At 43.6% G+C, this 25,564-nt stretch overlaps 1 protein-coding gene across 1 annotated transcript in view; it reads left to right on the top strand.

The window, feature by feature from the left end:
- The window catches only part of PPEF1 (protein phosphatase with EF-hand domain 1), a 340,599-nt gene that overhangs the window by 305,251 nt on the left and 9,784 nt on the right, over window positions 1-25,564 (top strand). Inside the window, 1 exon segment of the mRNA XM_085622647.1 lies at window positions 15,883-15,967. Within this exon segment, the coding sequence (XP_085478773.1) occupies window positions 15,883-15,967 (85 nt within the window).

The following is a 25,564-nucleotide window of genomic DNA, read 5'->3' as shown; positions in this document are numbered from 1 at the left end:
CCATGCATGGCAGGAGGGAGGTGGCTAGTCCATGGATTCAGACAACAGAGGATAGGGAGGAGGTGGATGGTGCAGCAAGTTAACTGTTCAGAGAAGGTGGGTATTAGGAACTTTATTGTTTTTAAAATGTGTGTCTGTGCGAAGTACTTAAAATATGAACAAGTATGCAGCATAATCACACTTTTATTCAGGAAAAAGAGGACGAATGTGACTGTGACTCCGGGCTCACTTGGCAGAAACACCCCTGACCCTCCAACCCCTATCGCAAAATGTAATGCCCGTGAAAAGGGTAGGTGAACGCAGTGTTATATAGAACATAGTCCTGAGAGCACGATTGAAAATGAAAACTAGATATAGTGTATGGTATAAACTATGCACCAAAAAGTGTGATATATATAAGATGAACCGGGGCGTGACATATAATATACAATACATTGTGCGCAATGACAGATTCATTGGAGAGCGCGAGATAGCACAGGCACTAGTGCGTGCTATGCGATATGCGCCTTGGGGTGTAATATGCACAGGGCAGTGTTGTGTAACCTAACTAGTCTCTAAAGTTGTAATATAAAATATGTGCTGGGGAGTGTAACGTTGCATGTGCACTGTGACAAAGATAGGGATCCCAGATTGTAATATGTATGGCATAATGCTGTGCGTTATAACATAGGCATCGAGGAAGGCACGTTAGATGGGGCAATATAACCCGTGTGAAGGCAAGTGTGACATGACATATTCACTGGGTAGTGTTACAGTTCACATGGGCTAGAGAGTGTCATATCATACGCACTAGCAGGTGGAATACAACACAGAGGTGTGTGGCACTCAGCGGGCACTGGTGGGTGTAACACAGCATTGGGCTCAGCCAGGAGCACGCTGTTACTCTCAAGTGAGGTTTGTCTCCTTTCCAGAGAGTAAAATAAAAAGTAATACACATCTGGCGGTGGATGTGTGTTTTATTAACCGTGAGGGGGGTTTCTTGCATAGTTTTGGTCAAATTTTTGTCAAATCCCCTTTGAATGGCTTGGTGTGTGTGTGTATTAAATGTGCCCATCAATAGGTACCCATGTTTGTATAAATAAACGACAAGGGTGTCTACTTGGAGAGTACCCACCGGCAGGGGCACCGGGATTAGGCTCGGTAGGGCGTCAGACACGTCAGAGCTTCACTAGCGGTGTAAATACATTCCACGTGGATTCATTGTATGCATAGTCGCCTTTTAATGAATATCACGCAAATCGTCATGGTGATAGATACATACGGTTTGTCCAGCATGTCCTAGGTGTTTCTATAAATATATATTTTTTAAAACCTAATAAAAAACAAAGGCCGGCCCCCGGGGATGGGGTCCCCGGGCCCATAAGTGGCCTGAGGAGGGGGGGCAACGCAGCCCCCCTACTAAAAAAAAAAAAAAAAGAGGCCATGCCCCAGGGGTTGGGGTCCCTGGGGCCGATTAAGGCCTTGGGAGGGGGGCCACACGGCCCCCTTCCAAATTAAAAAAAAAAAAGAAAAAAAAAATTAGGGGGCAGTCCCAGGGGGATGGGGTCCCCAGGGCCAATAAATTAGAAAAAGAAGGGGGCCCACACAGCCCTCCTTCTTAAAAAAATAAAATAAATAAAAGACTGGCATCACGCCGGCGGCCACGCCCCTCCTTGCAGCACTCTGCAAACGCATCCCCTGGCCAGTTGTAAATTGGGTATTAATTCCCCTTCAATACTGAGGGCCCCTGAGGGCCAACTAGCCCAACAGGTATCTCCAGTATGCGCCAGGGAGCTGCGTTGCAGACAGGTGTTCTGAGGCCACACCCCTTTTTACACCTCTCTGCAACGCAGCTCTGTGGCGCTTACTGGAGGTACCTAGTGGGCTAGTTTGACCCTAGGGACCCTTGGGATTCAAAGGGACATAATCTCTCAACTTTGAACAGCCACAGGGCGATTTTACACAGTGGTGAAGGGAGGAGACGGGGCCTGAGGTGACGTGTGCAAACACGCCCTGTGGCGCGTTTTAAGTTGGGGAAATAATTCACCTTCAATCCTGAGGGACCCTGGAGGCCAACTAGCCCACCAGGTGCTTCCAGTAAGCGCCACTGGGCTGCGTTGCAGAGAGGTGGTCTAGGCTGTGCCCCTTTTTACATCTCTCTGCAACGCAGCTCTGTGGCGCTTACTAGAGGTACCTAGTGGTCTAGTTGGACCCTAGGGACCCTCAGGATTGAAGGGGACTTAATCTCCCAACTTAAAACGGCCACAGGGCGTGTTTACACAGTGGGGAAGGGAGGGGACGGGGTCTGAGGTGATGTGTGCAAACACGCACTGTGGCGCATTTTAAGAGGTAGTTTTATTCCCCCTGCCCTATTATATACTAGGGGCTTACAGAGGAGGTCATGCTAATCACAGGGGGACCCCAATGCATAGTGTTCCCGAGTGTATGTAGGTGTTTTCACTGTATTCTGAGTGTCTTCTAACATAGCACTGGCTCTAGGACTAGTTAGTCAGACTCAGTTACCACCAGTATCCGTCTGAAAAAGTTGAGGGTACAGGATGATTTTGCAACAAGGCTTCTTTCTGCTCTTCTGTTTGTTCTTTCTGCACGTTATCCTTCTTCATGCACTTTTCTTCCTCTTTGAGGACTTCTGTTGCTTCTTTCTGCATTTCTTTTTTTTCTTTCTGTGCGTTTTTTCTTCTTTCTTCACATGTCCTATCTCTGTAGGCATAGTTAGAAATAGCATTTAAAAAACCTTTTAAATTCACTGAAAAAACCATAGGTTTCAGGCATGTTATAGTTAGGAATTAGCATTTAAAAAACCTTAGAAATTCACTGAAAAAACCATAGGTTATAGGGGCGTTATAGTTAGCTGGACTTTTCACTTGTAGAAAACCATTGAAATTCCCCCGTTATAGTTAGTTCAGCTAACTATAACTCGCGCGCGCGCAATGCACTGCTGATGACATCACATATTACATCACTCATGACATGGTCAGTGACATCACTCATGACATCACTGATGACATCTCAAATGACATCACTGATGACATCACTGATGACATCATCCTTTATATATGTATATCTCAAGGTCGATGGAGGAATAAATGGGTATACAAGTATCTAAATGGATGATTTGTTTTTGAAAAATTGATTGTATAAACTGACTGATTAAGTGTATCTTAGTGAATACATGGCTTAGCGAGTAATGTTTAAATATGTAAATATCTGTATCAGTCTCTCACTTTGTGTATAAGTGGCTGCATGGGTTGGTGAGTAGCTACATGAGTGTCTATATAGGTTATTAGTTGGTTTTTTGAGTATCAGTATGAGTGTCTGAGTGTCTGTATGGTTCTGTGGGGGGTATTACGTAGTGCATAGGTGCATGAATGAGTGACTCACTGTTTCTATGTGTTGAAGACAGCATGTGTGCAGGACTGTTTGGGTGGATGAGTGTGTGCATGGGTGTGTTAGTGAGTGAATGACTGTCTCAATAGTGTCTTTATGAGTAACTACATATGTTTTAAACTAGTATATGTGACTATTGGTGTATATAAGTGAGTATATGTGAGAGTGAGAGATTGAAAGAGTTCCTGTATGAATAAGTATGTGTTTCTATAAGTGATTGTTTAAAAGACTAAGTATGTGTAATTTTCTGTAGAAGTAAGTGTGGTGGTGTGTGTATAACTGTATATGCAAGTAAATGGATGTTTGATAGCATGAGTGACTATGTGTGTGAGTAACTCTATGGATGAATGGCGTTGTGTAACAGGATGTACAGGTGTATGAGTGCATATGATGAGTAAGTACATGTATGAGTGACTGTATAGGACTGTTGGTGAAAGAGTGGATGTGTATGTGGATCTTAGAATTACTGAATAGGTTGTTGTAACTGGTATTGGTATGTCCATTGTTTTGAAAATTTTAGTTTCTATTTTTGAATGTGTGTATCAAAGGTTATATTAGGGGGAGAGGAGGTCTGCCACGCTATCACAAGGATGATGTCATCAGCGATGTCATCAGTGATGTCATCAGTGATGTCATCAGTGATGTCATTGGAGATATCATGAGTGATGTCATGAGTGATGTCACTGACCATGTCATGAGTGATGTAATATGTGATGTAATCAGCAGTGCATTACGGGCGTGCGAGTTGTAGTTAGCTGAACTAACTATAACGGAGGAAGTTCAATGGTTTTGTACGAGTGAAAAGTCCAGCTAACTATAACGCCCCTGAAACCTATGTTTTTTTCAGTGAATTTCTAAGGTTGTTTAAATGCTAATTCCTAACTATAACGTGCCTGAAACCTATAGTTTATTCAGTGAATTTCAAAGGTTTTCTAAATGCTATTTCTAACTATGCCTACAGAGATAGGACATGTGAAGAAAGAAGAAAAAACGCACAGAAAGAAAAAAAAGAAATGCAGAAAGAAGCAACAGAAGTCCTCAAAGACGAAGAAAAGTGCAGGAAGAAGGATAACGTGCAGAAAGAACAAACAGAAGAGCAGAAAGAAGCCTTGTTGCAAAATCATCCTGTACCCTCAACTTTTTCAGATGGATACTGGTGGTAACTGAGTCTAACTAACCAGTCCTAGAGCTAGTGCTATGTTAAAAGACACTCAGAATACAGTGAAAACACCTACATACACTCGGGAACACTATGCGTTGGGGTCCCCCTGTGATTAGCATGACCTCCTCTGTAAGACCCTAGTATATAATAGGGCAGGGGATTAAAACTAACTCTTAAAACGCGCCACAGGGCGTGTTTGCACACGCCACCTCAGGCCCCGTCCCCTCCCTTCCCCACTGTGTAAACACGCCCTGTGGCCGTTTTAAATTGGGAGATTAAGTCCCCTTGAATCCTGAGGGTCCAACTAGACCACTAGGTACCTCCAGTAAGCGCCACAGAGCTGCGTTGCAGAGAGATGTAAAAAGGGGCACAGCCTAGGCCACCTCTCTGCAACGCAGCGCAGTGGCGCTTACTGGAAGCACCTGGTGGGCTAGTTGGCCCCCAGGGTCCCTCAGGATTGACGGGGAATTATTTCCCCAACTTAAAACGCGCCACAGGGCGTGTTTGCACACGTTAACTCAGGCCCCGTCCCCTCCCTTCACCACTGTGTAAACACGCCCTGTGGCCATTTTTAGTTGGGCGATTAAGTTCATTTGAATCCTGAGGGTCCCTAGGGTCCAACTACCCCGCTAGGTACCTCCAGTAAGCGCCACAGAGCTCCGTTGCAGAGAGGTGTAAAACGTGGCACGGCCTGGACCACCTCTCTGCAACACAGCTCAGTGGCGCTTACTGGAAGCACCTGGTGGGCTAGTTAGCCCCCAGGGGCCCTCAGGATTGAAAGGGAATTATTTCCCCAACTTAAAACGCGCCATAGGGCGTGTTTGCACACGTCACCTCAGGCCCTGTCCCCTCCCTTCCCCACTGTATAAACACGCCCTGTGGCCGTTTTAAGTTGGGAGATTAAGTCCCCTTGAATCCTGAGGGTCCCTAGGGGCAAAATAGCCCACTAGGTACGTCCAGTAAGTGCCCTTGCAGAGAGGTGTAAGAAGGGTCACGGCCTGCACCACCTCTCTGCAACGCAGAGCAGTGGCGCTTACTGGAAGCACCTAGTGGGCTAGTTGGCCCCCAGGGTCCCTCAGGATTGAAAGGGAATTATTTCCCCAACTTAAAACGCGCCACAGGGCATGTTTGTACACGTCACCTCATGCCCCGTCCCCTCCCTTCACCACTGTGTAAACGCGCCCTGTGGCCGTTCTAATTTGAGAGATTAAGTCCCCTTGAATCCTAAGGGTCCCTAGGGTCAAACTAGCCCACTAGGTACCTCCAGTAAGCGCCACAGAGCTGCGTTGCATAGAGGTGTAAAAAGGGGCATGGCCTCAGAACACCTGTCTGCAACGCAGCTCCCTGGTGCATACTGGAGATACCTGTTGGGCTAGTTGGCCCTCAGGGACCCTCAGTATTGAAGGGGAATTAATTCCCCAACTTACAACTCGCGCGTTTGCATAGTGCTGCAAGGAGGGGGCGTGGCCTGCAGCGCGATGCCGGTCTTTTATTTATTTTAGTTTTTTTAAGAAGGAGGGCTGTGTGGCCCCCCTTCTTTTTCTAATTTATTGGCCCTGGGGACCCCATGCCCCAGGGTCTGCACCCTAATTGTTTTTGTTGAAAAAAATATATTTGGAAGGGGGCAGCGTGGCCTCCCTCCCAAGACCTTAATCGGCACCGGGGACCCCATCCCCTGGGGCCAGCCTTTGTTTTTTAATATTTTTAAAAAATATATATTTATAGAAACACCTCGGACATGCTGGACAAACCGTATGTACCTATCACCATGACGATTTGCGTGATATTCATTAAAACGCGACTATGCATACAATGAATCCACGTGGAATGTATTTACACCGCTAGTGAAACTCTGACGTGTCTGACGCCCTACCGTGCCTAATCCTGGCGCCCCCGCCGGTGGGTACTCTCCAAGTAGACACCCTTGTTGTTTATTTATACAAACATGGGTAGCTATTGACGGGCACATTTAATACACACGCACACCAAGCCATTCAAAGGGGATTCGACAAAAATTTGACCAAAACTATGCAAGAATCCCCCCTCACGGTTAATAAAACACACATCCACTGCCGGATGTGTAATACTTTTTATTTTACTCTCTGGAAAGGAGACGAACCTCACTTGAGAGTCACAGCATGCTCCTGGCTGAGCCCAATGCTGTGTTACACCCACCAGTGCCCGCCGAGTGCCACACACCTCTGTGTTGTATTCCACTAGCTAGTGCGTATGCTATGACACTCTCTAGCCCATGTGCACTGTAACACCACCCATGAATATGTCATGCCACACTTGCCTTCGCACGGGTTATATTGCCCCATCTAACTGCCTTCATCGATGCCTATGTTATAACGCACAGCGCTATGCCATACATATTACAATCTGGGATCCATATCTTTGTTGCAGTACATATGCAACGTTACACTCCCCAGCACATATTTAATATTACAACTTTAGAGACTAGTTGGGTTACACAACACTGCCCTGTGCATATTACACTCCAAGGCGCATATCCCATAGCACGTGCTAGTGCCTGTGCTATCTCGCGCTCTCCAATGAATCTGTGATTGCGCACAATGTATTGCATATTATATTTCACACCCCGGTTCATCTTATATCACACTTTTTGGTGCATAGTTTATACCATATACTATATCTAGTTTTCATTTTTAATCGTGCTCTCAGGACTATGTTCTATATAACACTGCGTCCACCTACCCTTTTCACGGGCATAACGTTTTGCAATGGGGGGTGGAGGGTCAGGGGGTGTTTCTGCCAAGTGAGCCCGGAGTCACAGTCACAAACGTCCTCTTCTTCATGAATAAAAGTGAGATTATGCTGCATACTTGTTCATATTTTAAGTACTTCGCACAGACACACATTTTAAAAACAATAAAGTTCCTAATACCCACCTTCTCTGAACAGTTAGCTTGCTGCCCCATCCACCTCCTCCCTATCCTCTGTTGTCTGAATCCATGGACTAGCCTCCTCCCTCCTGCCTCCTGCCATCCATGGTCTGATATGCTGCCACTGCCCTCCATTTAGCATGATGTACCAGTCCACTCCTCCTGCCCTCCATTGCCCAATTCTATGGCCCATCATTGACATCCTGCTTAGCCTCTGTGCTTAGCTTGCTGCCCCTATTCTCCTTCCCCCTGCCCTCCGATGTCTTTGTGCATGCCCCTGCTCCATCCTTTTTGCCCACCATGTTCCATGGACCTGCCACTCCAATCTACTCTGAGTGTTCTGTTGAGCTGCCACTCCCCTCCCACCTGCCTAGCATTGTCAGATGACTGTAACCTGTCCCTGCCACCTCCACCCTGCCTGTCCACATGCCATGCCCCTATACCCTTCCTCCTGTCCTTCATGGTCCATTTTACTGCCACACCCTTCTGCCCTCCCTGGTCTGTTGTGCTGCAACTGCTCCTCCTGCCTGCCCCGCGCGGTCTGTTGTGAAGCTCCTTCCCCTGAACTCTCTTGTCTGTGCCCAGGTCCTGACCCTCCCTTCTATCCTCCATGGTCCTTTGTGCATGCCCCTGCACCCTCCTTCTTGCCCATCATAGCCATTGTGCTGCCACTAACCCTCCCGCTTGCCATGCATGGTCTTCTGTGCTGTCATGGCCCCTCCCGCCTTCCCTGTGTGGTGAGCTAGCTGCCCCTGACCCCCTCCCACCTTCCCTCCATTCAGAATTTTTTAATGAAATAGAAGCGGATTTGAGAAGTCACTCAAAATGTGCCCTCATTTTTCTTTCTTCAGCACTAATCATAATTTCTATGGCAAAATGAACCCCCTCATTGTGTTCCTTTTTAAATTAAATGTTTTAAGTGTTACCAGTTTATTCCAATCAAGATGGCTTCAGGTGTGCCATACTTTTGTCATAAGTAAGACAGTAAGCGCTCTAGTTGCTCTTAAGAACACTCTGGGACATTCTGTCATTGGGCTATACTTGGGCTACATCTGGGTGATATTTGGGCTACATTTGGGCTCTTTTGTTCCTGGTGCCCATTTTGGGAGACTTATTTGTTATGAAGTTTCCTAATTTCCACATTTACTACAGTCTCCTCAGTAGGAAATACTTTCAGTTTTTTACTTTGATTCCATCAAGAAGGCATTCAGATGTGTCACAAATTTGCCATAAATTCAGAATGTTAGCACTCTAGTTGCTCAATAGATCACTGTAGTAAAGCTACTGCTCACCAGGGAAGTCTGCTGCTGGTATTGAAAGTGCATGTTTCAGTCTGCATGTCAGAAGTTTTTTAATGAAATAGAAGAGGATTTGAGAAGTCACTCAAAATGTGCCCTAATTTTTCTTTCTGCAGCACTAATCATACTTTCTATGGCAACATGAACCCCCTCATTTTGTTCCTTTTTAAATTAAATGTTTTAAGAGTTACCACTTTATTCCAATCAAGATGGCTTCAGGTGTGCAATACTATTGTCATAAGTAGGACTGTTAGCGCTCTAGTTGTTCTTTAGAACACTCTGGGAAGCTGCAGTGGAACACAAAGGAATCAACTGACAGTCTCTGCCCTTATTGGATGTACATGTTTTACTGAGAATGTCAGACTTCATTCTCACATGACTGAGAAAGATAATGTGAATTTACAGAAAATATGCTCTCAGTTTAGCTTATAGATCACCTTCCAAACCTCTGTGGGAAAAGCATGAGAAAATAGTTTTCTCTCAAACATGATTCATGATATCACAGCAGAAGGCTTTTTCACATGGTAAAATCACCTTAGAACACACCACAATTCCTAAAATGAGTATGGTACCATCAACAAATGATTTATAATGTAACTAAAGTCTTAAAACCTTCTATTAACTGCAATGCTTTTTAATGAGGTCCTATCATGTATATTGGTCCCAAGATGGCTGCCAACACTTCTTGGAAGAAGTACTGACAGCCAATCAGATCTCACGATGAGATGTGTGGTTAGGCTCCGCCCAGATATATCTATCTTTTTAACTCTAATTTTCTCAGGAACTACTGAACGGATTTACACCTTTTAAGCAAAAGGCACGAGTCTGAACTGAGGACTACCTCTTTGCCAAATTTGGTGTAATTCCGTTCAGCAGTTCGGGCTGTAGCTGCGTCAACAGGTCCTATGGGAAAATGCATGGGGAAAATGCGTTTTGGGACCCCTCTTTTTTTCGGCCCCCACTTGATGAATCACCGTAAAATTTTCAGGATAGGAGCGGACCGGAGCTGGCCAAAAGTTTGGAAAATTTCGTGAAGATTCGTCAATCGGCGCCAACGTTATATCGCCTTCGTCAGTGCCGGTTTCACAGGCTCCATCAGGGGGTCAATACAGGGTACAGCTGCTGTCAATTCCGTCCCTGTTTCAATGTTCTTAATATATTATATATATATATATATTATATATTTATATGTTTGATATATATATACATAAATATATATCAAACACTGCAACATTTTGGTCTGGTGCTGATAGCCAAAGAACCCTAACAGCCCAGGGCAGTTTTGAAACCTAAAGAACGTGGGGAATCTTGGGTGCTGTGGCATGCGTGGATCACAGCACAATTTCATTCCCTGTAAATGTGATTGTATGAGTCAAAAGCATTATTTTTTCAGAGTTATATGACAAATCTCAGGTACTTCCAGGCAATGGCCACAGTCGTATCACCTTGCACTCCCACTCTTCTCCCAATAAAAGCCCCTCCAAATGTGAGTACTTTATGCACATGATGAGAACAAACCAAAACTGTAATCATGTGATAACCACATTCACACTACATTGACCTTGCACGTTCCAAGTTCCAACTCTCTGTCAAAGAAATGTGAGTAAATTCTGTGCTTATAGCCAAAGTTTGACATTTGCTAGGCATTCTGGGTAAGAAAAAGTACTGGCATTTAGACAAGCCACACCACTCTGGACTTCTCCAGATATCTAGTTTTCTGAAATGTCTGTGGTTAGTGGATTTCCTCTGATGATGGTCAACTGTGGGCACAAATACCACAGCTGGCCATATCTCCACAAAAAGATTAAAAATTCAATGGAAAAATATTGATGTCTCCACGTTGCATTTTGGGGCCTATCCTGTCGCAAATGATAGGCTTACCCACACAAGTGGGGTACCATTTTTATTGGGAGAAGTCTGACAATGCTGAGTGGTTGGAGGTTTGCCAATCCCCACATACTACAACATTCCTACACAGAAACATTCTGTGATTTAGCCAAATCTTAACATTTGCAGCTCATTCTGGGTAAGAAACATTGTGGGATCCATGCATGCCACACTACCCTGAAGTTCCCTTGGTGTCTAGTTATCAGAAATATCTGCATTTGATAGGTTTCACTGGGTTCTGGCCAACATTGGGCCCAAATACCACAGCTACCCACATCCCCAGAAAAAGTTGAATTACATGGAAAAATTGTGATATCTCCATGTAGCATTTTGGGGTCTTTTCATGTTTGTGGGTGATAGGCCGACCAATACAGGTGTGGTACTATTTTTACTGAGAGAAGCATGTCAACACAATGTAGTAACATATTTGTTATTAGTTATTGCATTTCCTGTCCATTTTTGGCCTCCAGATGTAAGTCAGTGTACAAGAAACAACAAACACATTTTGCCAAATGCCCTCTGAATCACATGATATTATGGGTAACCCGAATTCAAAGTTATATGAATAGCCACTATTCTTAAATGTAGATTCTTGGGTGCATTTAAAAAATACATAACTTTCATTCATGCCCATTTTTCATTCACATGATTTTACCTTATGAATTGATGAATGGTGTCTATATTATGAAAAAATATTATCAGCTGCAAATTAGTTTGTGGTCCTAAGTATCATATGTTTTTCAAAACCCATAAACATTATATATCCCCCGTGATTCAAAGTGTCAGATAGTCCTTTATAGATTGGCCATGCAGCAAAAACATTATGAGGTGAAAACATTGTCACCTATTTCTATTTTTTCCTACTTGCTTTCATTAGTTTTTGATTTCAACAATTAGTGATCTGCACCAATGATCACTTACTGAATTCTGAATTTTATATCATATTCAGAAATATATCACTCTCCAAATTCACCCATGGGTTTCACACCTCCTCCCCCCACAATCTGCAGGAAGATAGAAACTGCAAAAATCGAACGCAATTACCAATACTTAGAAATGTGCAAAAAAAAACTATAGTAAAAAGTTATTTTTACAACTCTGTCTGTTCCTGAAAGCTGGGAGAAGAGGGCGATCATAGCACAGCAGATTTTTTGTTAGTACCATTCTTAGAAAAAAACAGACTTTTCTTTACCAGTACTTTTTGGATATTTAAAAAAAGACATTGCTGCAAGTTGGCTGTTTGCTTGATCCCCCCAGGGAAATTCAATAACTCAAACTACCTTCAGAATTCCCAACATGGTAGGAAAAAGATGCGCATTTGGCCTGGATATTTTTCGTGGTGAAAAAGCACAAACTGTTCCAAAGATTAAAATAAAGCACGGCACCTGGAGAAAATCCTCAGCCGTTAAGTTTTAGCAGGGTTAAAGTGTGACTGATAAAACCACAGCAGGTGTTAGCTGCCAGAGAACATTAAGTGCCTCCATGTCACATTTGACTCCAGCCAATTCTAGCTTTTTGGCCAACATCACTCTTCAGTGAGTCCCATTTTATGTCAGAGAATGAAGTCCTGGAGTGCAAAGTGATATTGGCCAAACAGGACTAAAAATCTTATCTTTCTACATTGCTTAAATTTTACACACTTTAAACAAAAAAAATGTTTGTAGGCAATTATTATCACCCCTACCAACCTAGGACTAAGGGTGTGCAATGTTGTGAAACCTCATAGCCTGAACTCTGACTATTATTTGTTTACTGTGGTTAGCTATGCAAATTGCGCTGCTATACATAGTTTTTAAAAAAGGACACAGTGCTGAGGACAATGATTGACTCAGCATTGCTTAACAGCTTTCTATCCTGTCCCCTGTTCCAAGCTCCTACTTGCCAGCTCACACATCCCCACCAGCTGAGTTAATCATAACTCAACTCACTAATTCCACACATGAGAGATTCCCGGTCTGGTACACCTAAAGTTTTCCCTGCCTTAAATATCTAGTTAGCCCAATCTACATAAAAGCATCCTTCATGGTATCATATCATCATGCTGTCTATCTCCCTGAGAATGTGGTGGCTGTCCTCCCCAACACCTACCCCGTTAAGTGGGTGGATGCTGTCTGTGTTGACATTCGCAGATGATTCATCCTGGAGCAGGAATAGGAAATGTTGTATGGAGAAGAGGGAATATTCATTGCATCCCATTATTTCCTGCTTCTTGATTTCCCTGGACAAAACATCTGAGGAAACCACATGAAATTTCAATGCAGCCCTCCCACAGAACACCAGTAGTTGTCAGAGATTGTTGCATGGACAGTTCTTTACTACCCATTGTGTGGTTGAACCAAATCGGGAACCTCCACCTCCTGCTCTTGTTGTATCTTGTTATTTTCAAAATGTTTGTTTTCAATTGTATGACTTCGAATTCTTACTTCCGATTTTCTACTTATTTTAGTCTTTACCTTGTTTTTTTCAACACTTTTAACTTTTATCCCACTTGTCACTTTTTGACAATTTTTCTTCCCCTGTTTTTCTCTTGGCGGTATCCCCCTTAGTTTTTTTAGATAACCTTAAGTGGCAGAAACAAGATTGCAGGAAACATGAAAATAAATAAATCCGTATTTGTAAACCGCGAAGTACTCACCCTTACGGGTCTCAAGGTGCTGGGGGCCATTGTGGAAATTAAGTGAGCTATTGCCCAGAGTCACGTGGGGCTGAGCTGAGCAGCCGCCAGAGCCAGGGATTGAACCGTGAGCCCTGTGCTCCGAAGTCAGGTGCCCTGGCCCCTGCACCACACCTCTCCACATAAAAGATGTAGGAGAAAGGATTATAATACTTCTGAAAAAGAGAAATATGCAAGGCTTCCCTTAATACCTATAAACGGCTAGTGCTAAAAGCAAAGTCAGCCTATTTCACCCAAAAAATAACTGAAGATAATAATGCTGCAAAAGAGCTTTTTAAAGTCATGTCCAGTCTGGTTTCTCCTCCCAACAAAATCCTGAAATCCAAGTCTCATGATTTCTGTAATACTTTAGCCCAGCCCAGCCAAATTTTCTCTTACCCCATCATCACCAGACAGTGCCAATTCTCGGACTTTGCCCACTTAACCACTCTTCAAGTAACCTCCTTGATAAAAACTATTTAATCTGGTTCTTCTATTGAACCCTGCCCTCCGACATTCTACCTGGCCGAGGAGCCGGTGGCATCGTGCTTGACTCCGATCTTCAACTCTATGTTGTCTTCTAGACTCTTCCCCTCACCTTGGAAAGAGACTTCTGTCTTTCCTCTATTGAAAAATCCAACCTCAATCAGGATGACCCTAATAATTATATATATATATATATATATATATATATATATATATATATATATATATATATATATATATATATATATATATATATATATATATATATATATATATATATAAGGTTTACCTTGGGCCCAAAAATCATAAAAAAAGTTTTGAATTAGCAACTCACTCATTGTCTTTTTGACTACCAACTGTTAGACTCAACCCAATTAGGCTTCAGAAGCAGCCATAGCACCGAAAGAGCCCTGATAAAATCTACCCACGAGATCCATGCGATAGTGGATGGTGGGGGAAGCGCGGCTGTGGTGCTGCTTGATTTATCGGTAGCCTTTGACACGGTCGCAAACAATATACTGATCGACCTTCTCCAGGCTGTTGGTATCAAGGGCTCTGCACTTAAACTTCTAGGATCCTTCCTCTCTGGCAGAAACAGGTGGTGGCTCTGGATTCCTTTGTATCCAATACTTTTTGCCTGCCTTTTGGCATCCCAAAGCGGTCGTCCTCAGCCCCACCTTGTATAATGTTTAAGTTAAACCCCTGGCAGCTTTGATTAGATCCTTCAGTTTTGATCTGACTTCCTACGCCTTGTCATCTGCTATAAATAAAGTAAAAACCCTTGGTGTGATTTAGGCACCAAACTGACCCTCAGTTCTCATGTCAAAGCAGTTCCATCCTCTGATTTCTTTGTTCTCACATGTTTAAAAAAACTCTTTCCCTTACTCCCTGTTGGAGCCCAGAAAATAGTATTCTCTTCCCTAGTTTTGGCTAAAATAGATTACTGTAAAGTGCTATACCTCAACACGCAGGAAAAACCCCGCAATAAGCTTCAGGTACTACAAAATGCGGCAGCCAGGGCCTTGACTAGGATCCCCAAACATAAATCTGTTGCCTTGCCATCAGACAGCCTCACTGGCTACCTGCCAGACAGAGAATCAAATTAAAAGACCCTTGCCTAGCGCACAAAGCACTTCATGGTCGCTGGCCCATATTACTTAAATAAGGCCTTCAAGTGGTACCTTCTAGGGAGGAACCTCTGGTCCACTGTTTCTGGACTACTGGTGCCCCAGAGGTTAAAAAGGTCCACCTGGGGCGGCAGAAGTTTCACCAATACTACTGCTAACGCATGGAACAGTCTTCCGTCCGATATCAGATCCATCTCCAACTTGCTCAGTTTCAGGAAAGCTTTGAAAACCAGGCCTTTCCTGAAATAAGTTGTCCCCCTGGGCTTTCTTTCTGTTTCCTTTTTTCCACAGAGTTAGCGGCTTGACACCTTCGCGCAATAGTTAGTGCTTTATAAATTCTGCTAACATAACATACCCTTTTTTTCCTTTTTCATTCTGTTCATTCATTTTTTGTTTTTCACATATCTTTTTTTTTTCTTTTCTACTTTTTTATTCTTATGGGGTAACTTACCATAGCTCCTTTTTCCTATTCATTTTCCTGCTCTTTCCCTACCCTATTTATTTTGGATTTGTTTTTCAAATTTCTGTAGTAACTTCTTTAATTTTTCAATTTTCTTAGGGTGGTGAGTAAAACTTTTGAAGTAATACTTTGTGATATCAAAAAGAATTCCATGTAACTGATTAGACTTATTGTTCTTTAGGTAAATCATAACATTTAATGAATTAGAAAATAGACCCATAGCCATTAAAGTAAGGTTTATGATATGGCTGATGTAATTTTTCATGATGTCACTCCCAGTGCTATTTTGTTTGTAATCTAGTGTTGTACCTGAATGTCACCACTAGGCCACATCACCTACCTAATTCTGCAAGTTTATTATTTCTCCGCAACATTTTAACAACTAAATAGGATAATAAAAACAATTTTAAACTTGACCATACAATGTCCCAAACTTACGTTGCTCCTAGCTAAAACCTCACAGACACAACAAATGCATATGTTATGTAAATGTATCTCTTTTTCTGCTGTAAATAGGTGCAACCGTCCTTGGTAGAAACCCTATGCAGATACAGGACAGACCTGGAAATCATTTTCAATATAATCGACAAGGATCATTCAGGTAAGTTGCCTCCTTTCATCTCCCATTTTTAGTCATTGTTCTCTATACACAACACTTAGGAGTCGAATTGGATCTCGTTCGGAAAGCATTCCGACTGAATCGGTTCTGTAAAGCTTTCGAAATGACTTGGATGGGGGGAGTCCGACCGAGCGATTTGGATGTATCTGGATGCTTCTGGATACGAGTTGGTCAGACTCCCATTGACTTCTATGGAAGCCTGTGTTCCGTATGAGAACACATGCTCCCATTGAAGAAAGGGGTGGCTGGGGAAAATCGTGCATCTTGTGGTGGGCACCCCATGGTGCCTGCCACACTGTGAATGGTTGGACAGGGGGGTCCCTTGGGTACCCCCACAGGCCCAATTCAGAGGGCCCCGGATGAAGGGGGGCCTGCTATGGGCCGCCAAAGAGCGATTCCGGCAGCCGATTAGTTCCAGAGAAACCGATTCGAAACGGCTATCTGAATCAGTCATCATATTTGCTCGCTCAGAAAAACGAGTCAATCGAGCTGGACGATTCGGCTCCGAACGACGCCACCTGCCTGAATGCCTTTTGGAACCGATTCGGACAGCCCTAACGGTTTCCAGGCATTGGAATCAGTCATTGGTAAATGAAACAAGGGTTCCGGATCAGATTCGGCAAACCCGAATCCGATTCGGAGCCCTTCCGTTAATCTTCACAAACCTGGGCCACAATATATGATGCTTCAAATCATTCATACATATTAAAAAATTGTAATTATCTACATATTCTAGCTGTAATAAGGTTTTCAAATGCACTCCAAAAAGGATCAATATAATGGTTTGAAAGATTAAGGTAAAGTGCTGCAGCCTCTGTCCCCATCTGATAGATGTCAAGTCCTGAGTTCCATTGTAATGCTCACACTGTAGGTCATTCATATTCCCAGTCCTCATTCTAGACTCATCCTCTTCTCTCCTTTTTCATATTTAGGGCCTCATTAAGGGTTCCACTGTGCAAGGGGTATTAATTCTACAGTTCCAGAGTTAACAATGCCAGTGATCCTGTTCACCCTGGGGGTGCAGAATACACAGGGAGTACTTGTTGAACTCAGAGAATCTCCTGATAAATTAGAAATTACAGTGGCAACCGTAATTCTGGGTCTGATTTTGTCGAAATCTGAAGGAGAAACATAATAGGTCTGCGGTATTTTATGGACCTTGTATTTACTGATGAGGCGATTAACTGTTATTTTTAAAGCACTGTAGAAGTATTTGGTGTCACAAAGAATATTTTTACCACGACTTAGCAGATTCGTCATTGAATACAAAAATGTGAAAGCAAATAAGACTGAAAGCTTACTGTCAGCCCTGCTTCTCCGCCACAAACATGCATGCAACACTTGTGAAGTGTAATTCTTCAAGTCATGAACCTGCAAGTCTGTAAAGGTTCCCATTCTAAAATCAAGGGACAAGTGTCAACTTTGCTCATGCAGTTTTTCACTGTCAAAGCCCTATGTTTGAGCATCAACCATTATGGACCACATGGTTCGCACAATTCTACAATCTATCAGGTTCTGAAATAGAGGTTTTATTGCCCATTGTTACTTTGACCCAAACCCCACAATGCCCCTTTCTCCATAGTCCAGGGAGTTAGTTTTTAGTTATCCTTAGGGCTTCATAACACAATGCATGTCAGCAACATCACATCAAAGTGCCCCAAAAAGGCTGAAAAACACATCATTGATTTGGGGTCAATTTCATTCTTACATAAAGTTTAATGAAGGGCCCAGAAGACCTCTACAAGTCATAGCACTCCAACGTCAGAGGTCATGACTTGTGGACAATATCATAAACAGTATTGAGAAACCTAGGAGTAAACATTGTCTGGGATCTCTCCATGACACCACTTGCCAATGAGGTCACAAGGAGCACCTTCTCCACAATGAAAATGCTGCAAGATTTTGGGGATGGTACTTGTTTTCCATCATCAGACTTTGACTTACAGCAAGAAAGTAAACTTTAGAAAAAAGGCAGAAGGTTAAAGCGAAAGGCAGGAAAACGGAGGCAAAGGGAGAAAGCAGGGATGCAAAAAAATGTCAGAACTGAGATAAAGAGCCAGGACGTGTGGGGTAATGGATGCAAGGGGCATCAGGTGGATCAGGACTAGGAAACCTAAGTATTTGGCAACCAAGTTATTCCGCAGTGCCTGTCGTGGGTTCACAAGAAAAACTATGGGCCCCTGCACTTATTTATATATTTTCAAATGATGCACTGATTTGAGGCAGTGAGAGTTGCTGGAAGAATGGAAGTTCTTCCCAGAGATGGTAGCCCTTTGAAGGGTGGTTCTGTCTATAATTTTTACATCTCCAGTCCCACATAACAGCTCAGCTGGTGCTGCTTATTGTTTCCTACACACGCTAAAACACAGACACCCAAAGAGTAGGATTTGGGTGAGCTCCTGCTGACTTACAGTGTTTCAGAAAATATTCCGTATGACTTACAACGAAGACTGATTCATCTGTCTGTCAGGTGTGTTTAGAATTATCTGACATTTGCATGTCCCTAGGGGCACCATGTCTTAATACTTTCTTCCCTTCATATACCTTTGTACTGCAGCAGGGCTGCCTTTAGAGTCTTTTTTGTGTCCTCCCCCCTCCTCAATAACTTCTCCTCGGATTCTCTCACTACCACCTGGCAAAAGTGCCCCTCATCTCACCATAACCCCTCTCTCACATACCTTTAATTTGCTTTAAAGCGCTGGCAAAGGAGGCTTTATTAATCCACTCAGCTATCCACATAAAATACAGCTATGTTCTTTGCAGCAGGCATAATAACCCTCTTCGCAACTTTATGGTGAGTCAAAACTGCCCCTAGACAACACTCCGATCTCTCTGTCTAGCAGGAACATTAATCACAAGAGTTATCTTGACATTTTTATTGCTGTCTGAAAACTGGACGTAGTAGGAACTCTGCAGCAGGTGCTTTAAATTCATAAGTAATTGCTAAACACAGCACCCCCCTCCCCGGTCAGTGCCCCCTCCTGGTTAGCGCCCAGTGGCACCGCACCGGTCGCACTGGTCTACAGCCAGCCCTGTACTGAAGTATTTCAATCCAACATGTAGTTTCAAGTGAACCACAACTACAAATCTAATACAGTAGGTTTTAAATGAGAGGCCATGACTGAAATATGCCTCCAGTGCCAGGGCGCCACCTGATTGCCCTAGGCATGTTGTAATGCACTGTTGTACCTGTATGGCCATTAATGAAAAATGAAAATGGGTTGATTTGGGAAGAATATCCTGTGTAACTAGATCTTGGGTCAGAGAATTGAGGAATTTTCTTGTTGCTTGTGAAGGCTAGAGTTACATTATTTCCAACGATGCATTTCTACCATCCAGTACAATTTACCATCTTCTGTATTGAGAGCAAGATTTGTAGAACATACTGTTGAAATATAATAATTAATGCTGCTATGTGCCTATTCATAAGGTTTAATTAACTGTGTGATGGATAACATCCACAGTCTTCTATTATCACTTTGCACCTCCGATAATATTCATTGTAAAACAATGACTCATGTACTCTATGTTTAAAAGTGGGTGAGACCTCCGCTCCTGCTATTAGCGTAAGGCACATCACAGATGGGAGCTGTTACACCCCCAGGAACACAAATATAATTAAAGGCGACAAGGGTGAGAGACATTGCAAAATTCTAGTAACCAAGAAAGTAGCTGTTGAACACCACAGAGATGTCACGAGTACTCACCAAATCTTGAATCTTGTGTCTTTCATCTGGGTGCCTGCAGAGTCAATGGCAGAGGCAAAGATAGAGGTGGTTCCACCAAGGGCTCCTCTGCTAATCAACAGTGACTTCACTCCCCTCCTCCCGATTATGCCTGTCGGGGAAAGGATATCTCAATTTCTGTCACAATGTGAAAACATCACCTTTGAGCAGTGCATCCTCTCTACAGCATGGGAAAGGCACTATCTCAAATTCCTCACAACCCCTTCCAACATCCCACCCTATTGAGTACAAAATTCAGACAATTTCCTTCTCCTGGAGGAAGAGGTACATCTGTTCTTGGCAAAGGGTGCCATGGAGAAGGTGTCTATTGCCTCTACTGTCTTATTCTCGAAATGGATGGCATGCCCTGGCTGATACTTGACTTCCGGCCATTAAACGGGTTCATTTCCTCTAAACATTTTCACGTTATCACATTGTAAGATGTCATCCCCTTGCTACAAGAAGGCGACTTCATGGCTGCGTTGGATATGAAAGACTCATACTTTCACATCCCTATATATTCAGGGGCTTAGTTACAAGGCCCTTGCACCACTTTTGCGTCATTTTTAACATGGGAAAAGTGATGCAGAAGTGGTGCAAGGGGCTTGTAAATCTGCCCCCAGCGCACAATTAGTACATTTGCTTCATGGTAAGTGGAGAATACTATCAGTTCAAGGCTCGTACTTTCATGTTTACAACAGCCCAAAGGGTATTTGCCAAGTGTCTGGTAGTCATGGCAGCCCCTCTACACAGACATGCCATTCATGTGTTTCCATGTCTAGATGACTGGCTGATAAAGAGCAGAAGAGAAGCCCAATGCCTAGCACCCAGTCAAGCAGCAGTGTCTCTTCTGCACAAGCTGGTTCCACCATCATCAAGAAAGAGTTGCATCTCCAGAACTAAAGAGGGTGATGGCATGCCAGCATCTGCTGCCTCTATTTCAAACAAACTGTCACATCACTGTATGAACTGTTGAGCATGCAGGATTCTTGCATAGCAATCGTCCCAAACACCAGATTGGGCATACGACCAGTACAAGAGTGTCTATCATGGCACTGGGCAAAAGCGTAAGGACATTGGGATGCTCTAGTGTTGGTGATCACAAGGGCCCAGCATTCCCCCCGCTGGTGGAACAGCAACAATCTATGCACCAGCAGGCCCTTTCTAGAACCTATTCCACAAGTGACCATTACCACTGATGCCTTACTCATTGGGTGGGGTGCCTACCTTTATCACATGACAATCCAAGATATCTTGATTTCTCAGCACCAAGGCCTCAACATCAACTACTTGGAAATGCTAGCCGTCAAACTAGCACTCAGAGCATTTCTACTAATTCTCCAGGACAAAACTGAACTCTTAAAGACAGAAAACGTGACAGCAATGCTCTACATTCAGAAGCAGGGGGGCACTCACTGCTCCCAGCTTTAGGAGTGACCATGGGACATTTGGCATTGGGCAGCCGGCAACAGCAGACACCGCTTGGCAGAGCATCTTCCGGGAGTGGACAATGACTTTGCAGACCTGATCAGCAGGACTCATCAACATGTACACAAGTGGAAACTCTATCCACAAGTCCTTTAAAAGTGCATCCATGGTAGAGAGATCTGTTTGCCACTCCTGAACTTCTTAGAAGAAAAACAAATAGCAAATGTCTGGGATCAACAATAGCTGGCAGGAGGATGTAGAGCATGTGCCTCTACTGCACTACATGCTATGAGCAGATGGTTACAGGGTAAGCAACGTTTTACATATACATTTACTGATTAAAAAAACAAATGTTAAAGGTGAGTTCATAGTTAGGTGTTGAAATGAGTTAATAACTAAGGTTAAAAAGCTGATAAAACCCTGAAATTCGCCAGTTTCAGTTCAGGGAGCTAACTGTAACTTGTTCCTCCATCATGCACTGTTTATGATCTCACATATTGCATCACTCATGACATGTTAAATGACATCATTGCTGCCAGGCCCTGCACCCAAACCCCTGGGAGTGGCCAACCCTGGCTGCGCATGCCCCCCATCTGTGCATGGCCTTCACCCTTCCAGTGGGTCTTGCGCCTGGCTCAATGCTGTATATCCAACCCCACGGGTGCCCAATCCCTCTGCTTTGCACAGCCTTCACCAGTGTGTAGTGATGGGTTGGCACTGTGCTCAACCCACTGCAGGAAGCCAACCCCCAATGTGTACGGCATTCAGCCAAAGGAAAATCCCCTTCAGATACTCAAGTATCTTCATCACTGTCCTTGGTTGATCCATCAGTTATAACATATTGCAGCAGATCATGGTTGAGAACTCCTTCCCTAGTTTAGGCAGTTTCTGAAAAACAGGAAAAAATTGTTAAAACAGCACTTGAGATTACATCAGTCCTGGAGATGTCCCAGTGCACACATCCCTGGGACCAGCCCATACATTACCAATTCAACGGTGATGGTCTTTGTAGGTATCAGGGACCGAAACCCATACTTTATGCCCTTAGCAGGTCCCTGGAATAGTTGCACCCCAGAAGAGGTAATAGGTAATCTTGTGTCCCATTCATCCTCTTGGAAATAAATTTTAGGCTTTACGCCCTCTTGCGTTCATGAATACTCTCACTGGCAGGCCCCCTTGGAATGTCATCCAGTTGATGTCCTTGTCTTTGTTGGTTAGGCATCTAGAGGCAATGCTCTCCCACAAATGGTCTGCTATTGTTGGAGGGCAGGGCGCTGATCTGCTCACTGATATCCTTTGCCCAGATCCATGCTTGGATGATAATCAGAGTCTACTGGTCTGGGGTTGCTGCTTCCAGTCCAAACTCCTACAGGCACCTCTCCACTACTGCATAGTACTGTGGCATAGTCCAGTTGCAGGAAAAGAGGCTCGCCTATTCTGTCCATCTGAAGTGCCTATGCATTGGCAGAAGGAGGAACTGTATCATTAGGAAACAGCATGGCTTTCATTTTTGTTTTGCTCGGTGCTCCTCACACAGTGGCACAGGAAATGCCCTATCAAGATTGTGGTATCCCTTTGCCTCCCTTCTGGTGGGTCTTGTACGTCACCTCTGTCTTCACTTAATGGCTTTTGCTATTCTGTGTTTCACCAGCTAGACTCAGGCAATGTTCTAGTGTACTGGCAGTGCCATGTGAACATGAGTCTTCTCTTCAGTCATCAGGTTCTTGAGGATCCAGAGTCCCTGCTTCTGCTTTGCCCTCTGCCATCACAAGCCATTCATCCCATGCTTTCTTCACCCCCAAACCAGATACCAAGGTTCTTCATGAAGTCCTGCTTGCTGGGGAATGGCAGTTGGTCATGGGTGGGGTCCCAAGAACCGAAGACCAGGATTTCTAACTTGGCACTGCTGATCTGTGCTCTGGATGTTTTTTTGAATTTGATGCAAATTCTCTATATCGTGCTCACTGAGTGTCTGGTCACACAGAAGCCGAAGACATTGTTCATGTAGACTGAGAATTTTTTTCACCTTTGCCTCCACTGCCTTGCACTGTCACTGTCTGAAGTCCTTGTTCTGCCTGATGTGTTTGGTGGGGAGTTCTATTGCACAAACATAAGGGGTGAACAGTGTGGCTGAATGAGACTGGACTGCCAAAGTTTTTTTTTCCATCCATTTACCAAATGGGGTCTAGAGATGTTTCTATATATTGTGTTTACCATGACACAGACGAAGTCCCCCAGTACCAGAGTCCTGAGTGTTTGATTTACAAACTCAAGGGAAACAAATTCAAATGCTTTTTCCTGGTCTAGACCAATGAAGGCTGCCTGGACCTTCTGGTCTCTGACATATACGATTATATCCTGATGTAAGGTCAGACTACCCATAATGTGTTGCCCTCTTATCCAACAGAACTGGTCAGGATAGACTAACTTCATAATTATCTTCTTCTGATAGTTGGCCATTACCTTCACTAGGATCTTGTAGTCCACATTCAGAAGTCAGATTGGCCTCCAATACTTGAGGTATTCTCTCTTCCCCTTTTGGATATACAAAAGTGTTATCATGCTCTCTTTTAGAGACATGTTATGCTACTATTTCCAGACATTTCCTTGTAAAGTTCAAACAAGACCAGCCTGATAAGGTCACATAGTTCGATATATAGTTCCACTGGAAAACCATCACTACTCAGGGTCTTAGAAAAGGCATGTACTGATGGTAAGAGCCTGTGCTCCTTGTTTTGAATTGAACTATAACATTTGTAACAGAGAATCAGGACTTACATTTCTACTCTGGAGTATCTGGGTGAGTAAATAGTGCATAGATTAAGTCCCCCAGTGCATAGTTTAAAAAGGCTACCGTACATGTAATTGTTGTGCTATATTCCAAATTGTGTTGCCTTCCAAAACTGAAGGTCAGCAAAAAGATTCTGGTTACAGCCTAAGGATTATGGGTATTTAAGTGTCTTGTCTGAGATTTGATTGTAGCTTCACTTTTATTTTCTCCCTGCATCCAGTGGACACACTCATGGTGGATGGTTGTTGTGCCAGTAGTGAAAATGCATGGGTGCCTTCTAAGACATTTTTGTCACCAATTATAACAGTGGCAGTGTTAGAAATGGAATTCCTGGTTGGCTGAGGTATAAACCCAGGCCAGGGAGGAACCATCACAATAGTCAGGTTAAGCTACGTACACACTAAAAGATTACCTGTGCTCACCCTCTGGTAGCTTGGCGCACAGCAGTCAGGCTTAGCTAAAGAGGCAATGTATAAAGTATTTGTGCAACACACACACACACAGAGTAATACAATGAATGCACCAATAAAAATACTCCACACAGGTTAATAAAAATATATTATTACATTGTGAACAAAACAAGACTGAAATGACAAAATTCCAATTAGTAGAAGTTGAGATACTGAATTTTAAAGGAATAAATGCAGTAAAGCGCTTAGAAGCAAGTAGCACTGAAAAGGTTACTTTATCCTACGCTGACCTGAGGTGAAGCATCAGTTCCTAAGATGGGTGCCAGAGCTGATGGCCGTTGAGCGATGCATGAGATTCTGTTATGCAGTCAAGGGGATGCTTGATCTCACCAAGCTGCAGCAGCAGCGACACGCTGTCCGATGCATCCATCTCTTAAGGCAAAGTGCTGGTTCTGATGCGATGCACTGATTTTACTCCTGCAACCGGGTTGACGTGCTGGTTCTGCTGTATGCAGGCAGGAGATGTTTTGATTTTGAAGCAACACAGCTGTAGGACCCAATTTTGAGGTTCAGAGCTGGAGAGGCATCTCAGGCAAGGTTGGGACTCACAGATGGCAGAGTCCAGCAGCACCAGCAGAATTGCAAAAGTCTTTTCCAGATCCAGAAGTGTCTGATTTTAGGGGGTCAGAGACCCAGTACTTATAGCCAATAGTGCCTTTGATGTAGGGGGTGACTTCAAAAAAGCGCTCTGAAGTGCACAAGGATCCCTCTCAACCCAGTCCTGTCTACCAGGCTATCTGTGAGGGTGATCACCCTTTGTGTGGGGTCAGGCCACTACCCTTTGGAGTATAAGTGTCTGTCCCTCCCATTCCTCCCTGCCCAGGAAGACCCATAAGATTGCAGATAAGTGATCAGAATGCAGATGAGCCTCACCTTCCTGTATTTGTGGCTGTCTAGAGGGAATGCACAAAGTATAGCTGTCACCATGCCCAGACGTTTATTGGAGACAGGCTGCAAAGCACACCGAATTATAAGGACAGAGAAATATCCACATTACAAAAGTGGCATTTCTAAAACAGTAATGTGAAATCCAACTTCACCAGTAAGGAGGAATTATCATTACCATTCTAAACACATTGAACGTAAAAAACTACCCCTTTCTGATCAGGAATTACCACTTAAAAGTGTATAAGGAAATTCCCAATGCTAACCTATGAGAGGAGTA

The sequence above is a fragment of the Triturus cristatus genome, chromosome 8 (assembly GCF_964204655.1).
Source record: "Triturus cristatus chromosome 8, aTriCri1.1, whole genome shotgun sequence".
Classification (NCBI taxonomy): Eukaryota; Metazoa; Chordata; class Amphibia; order Caudata; family Salamandridae; genus Triturus; species Triturus cristatus.
This window is presented reverse-complemented; position numbering and strand designations above follow the sequence as displayed.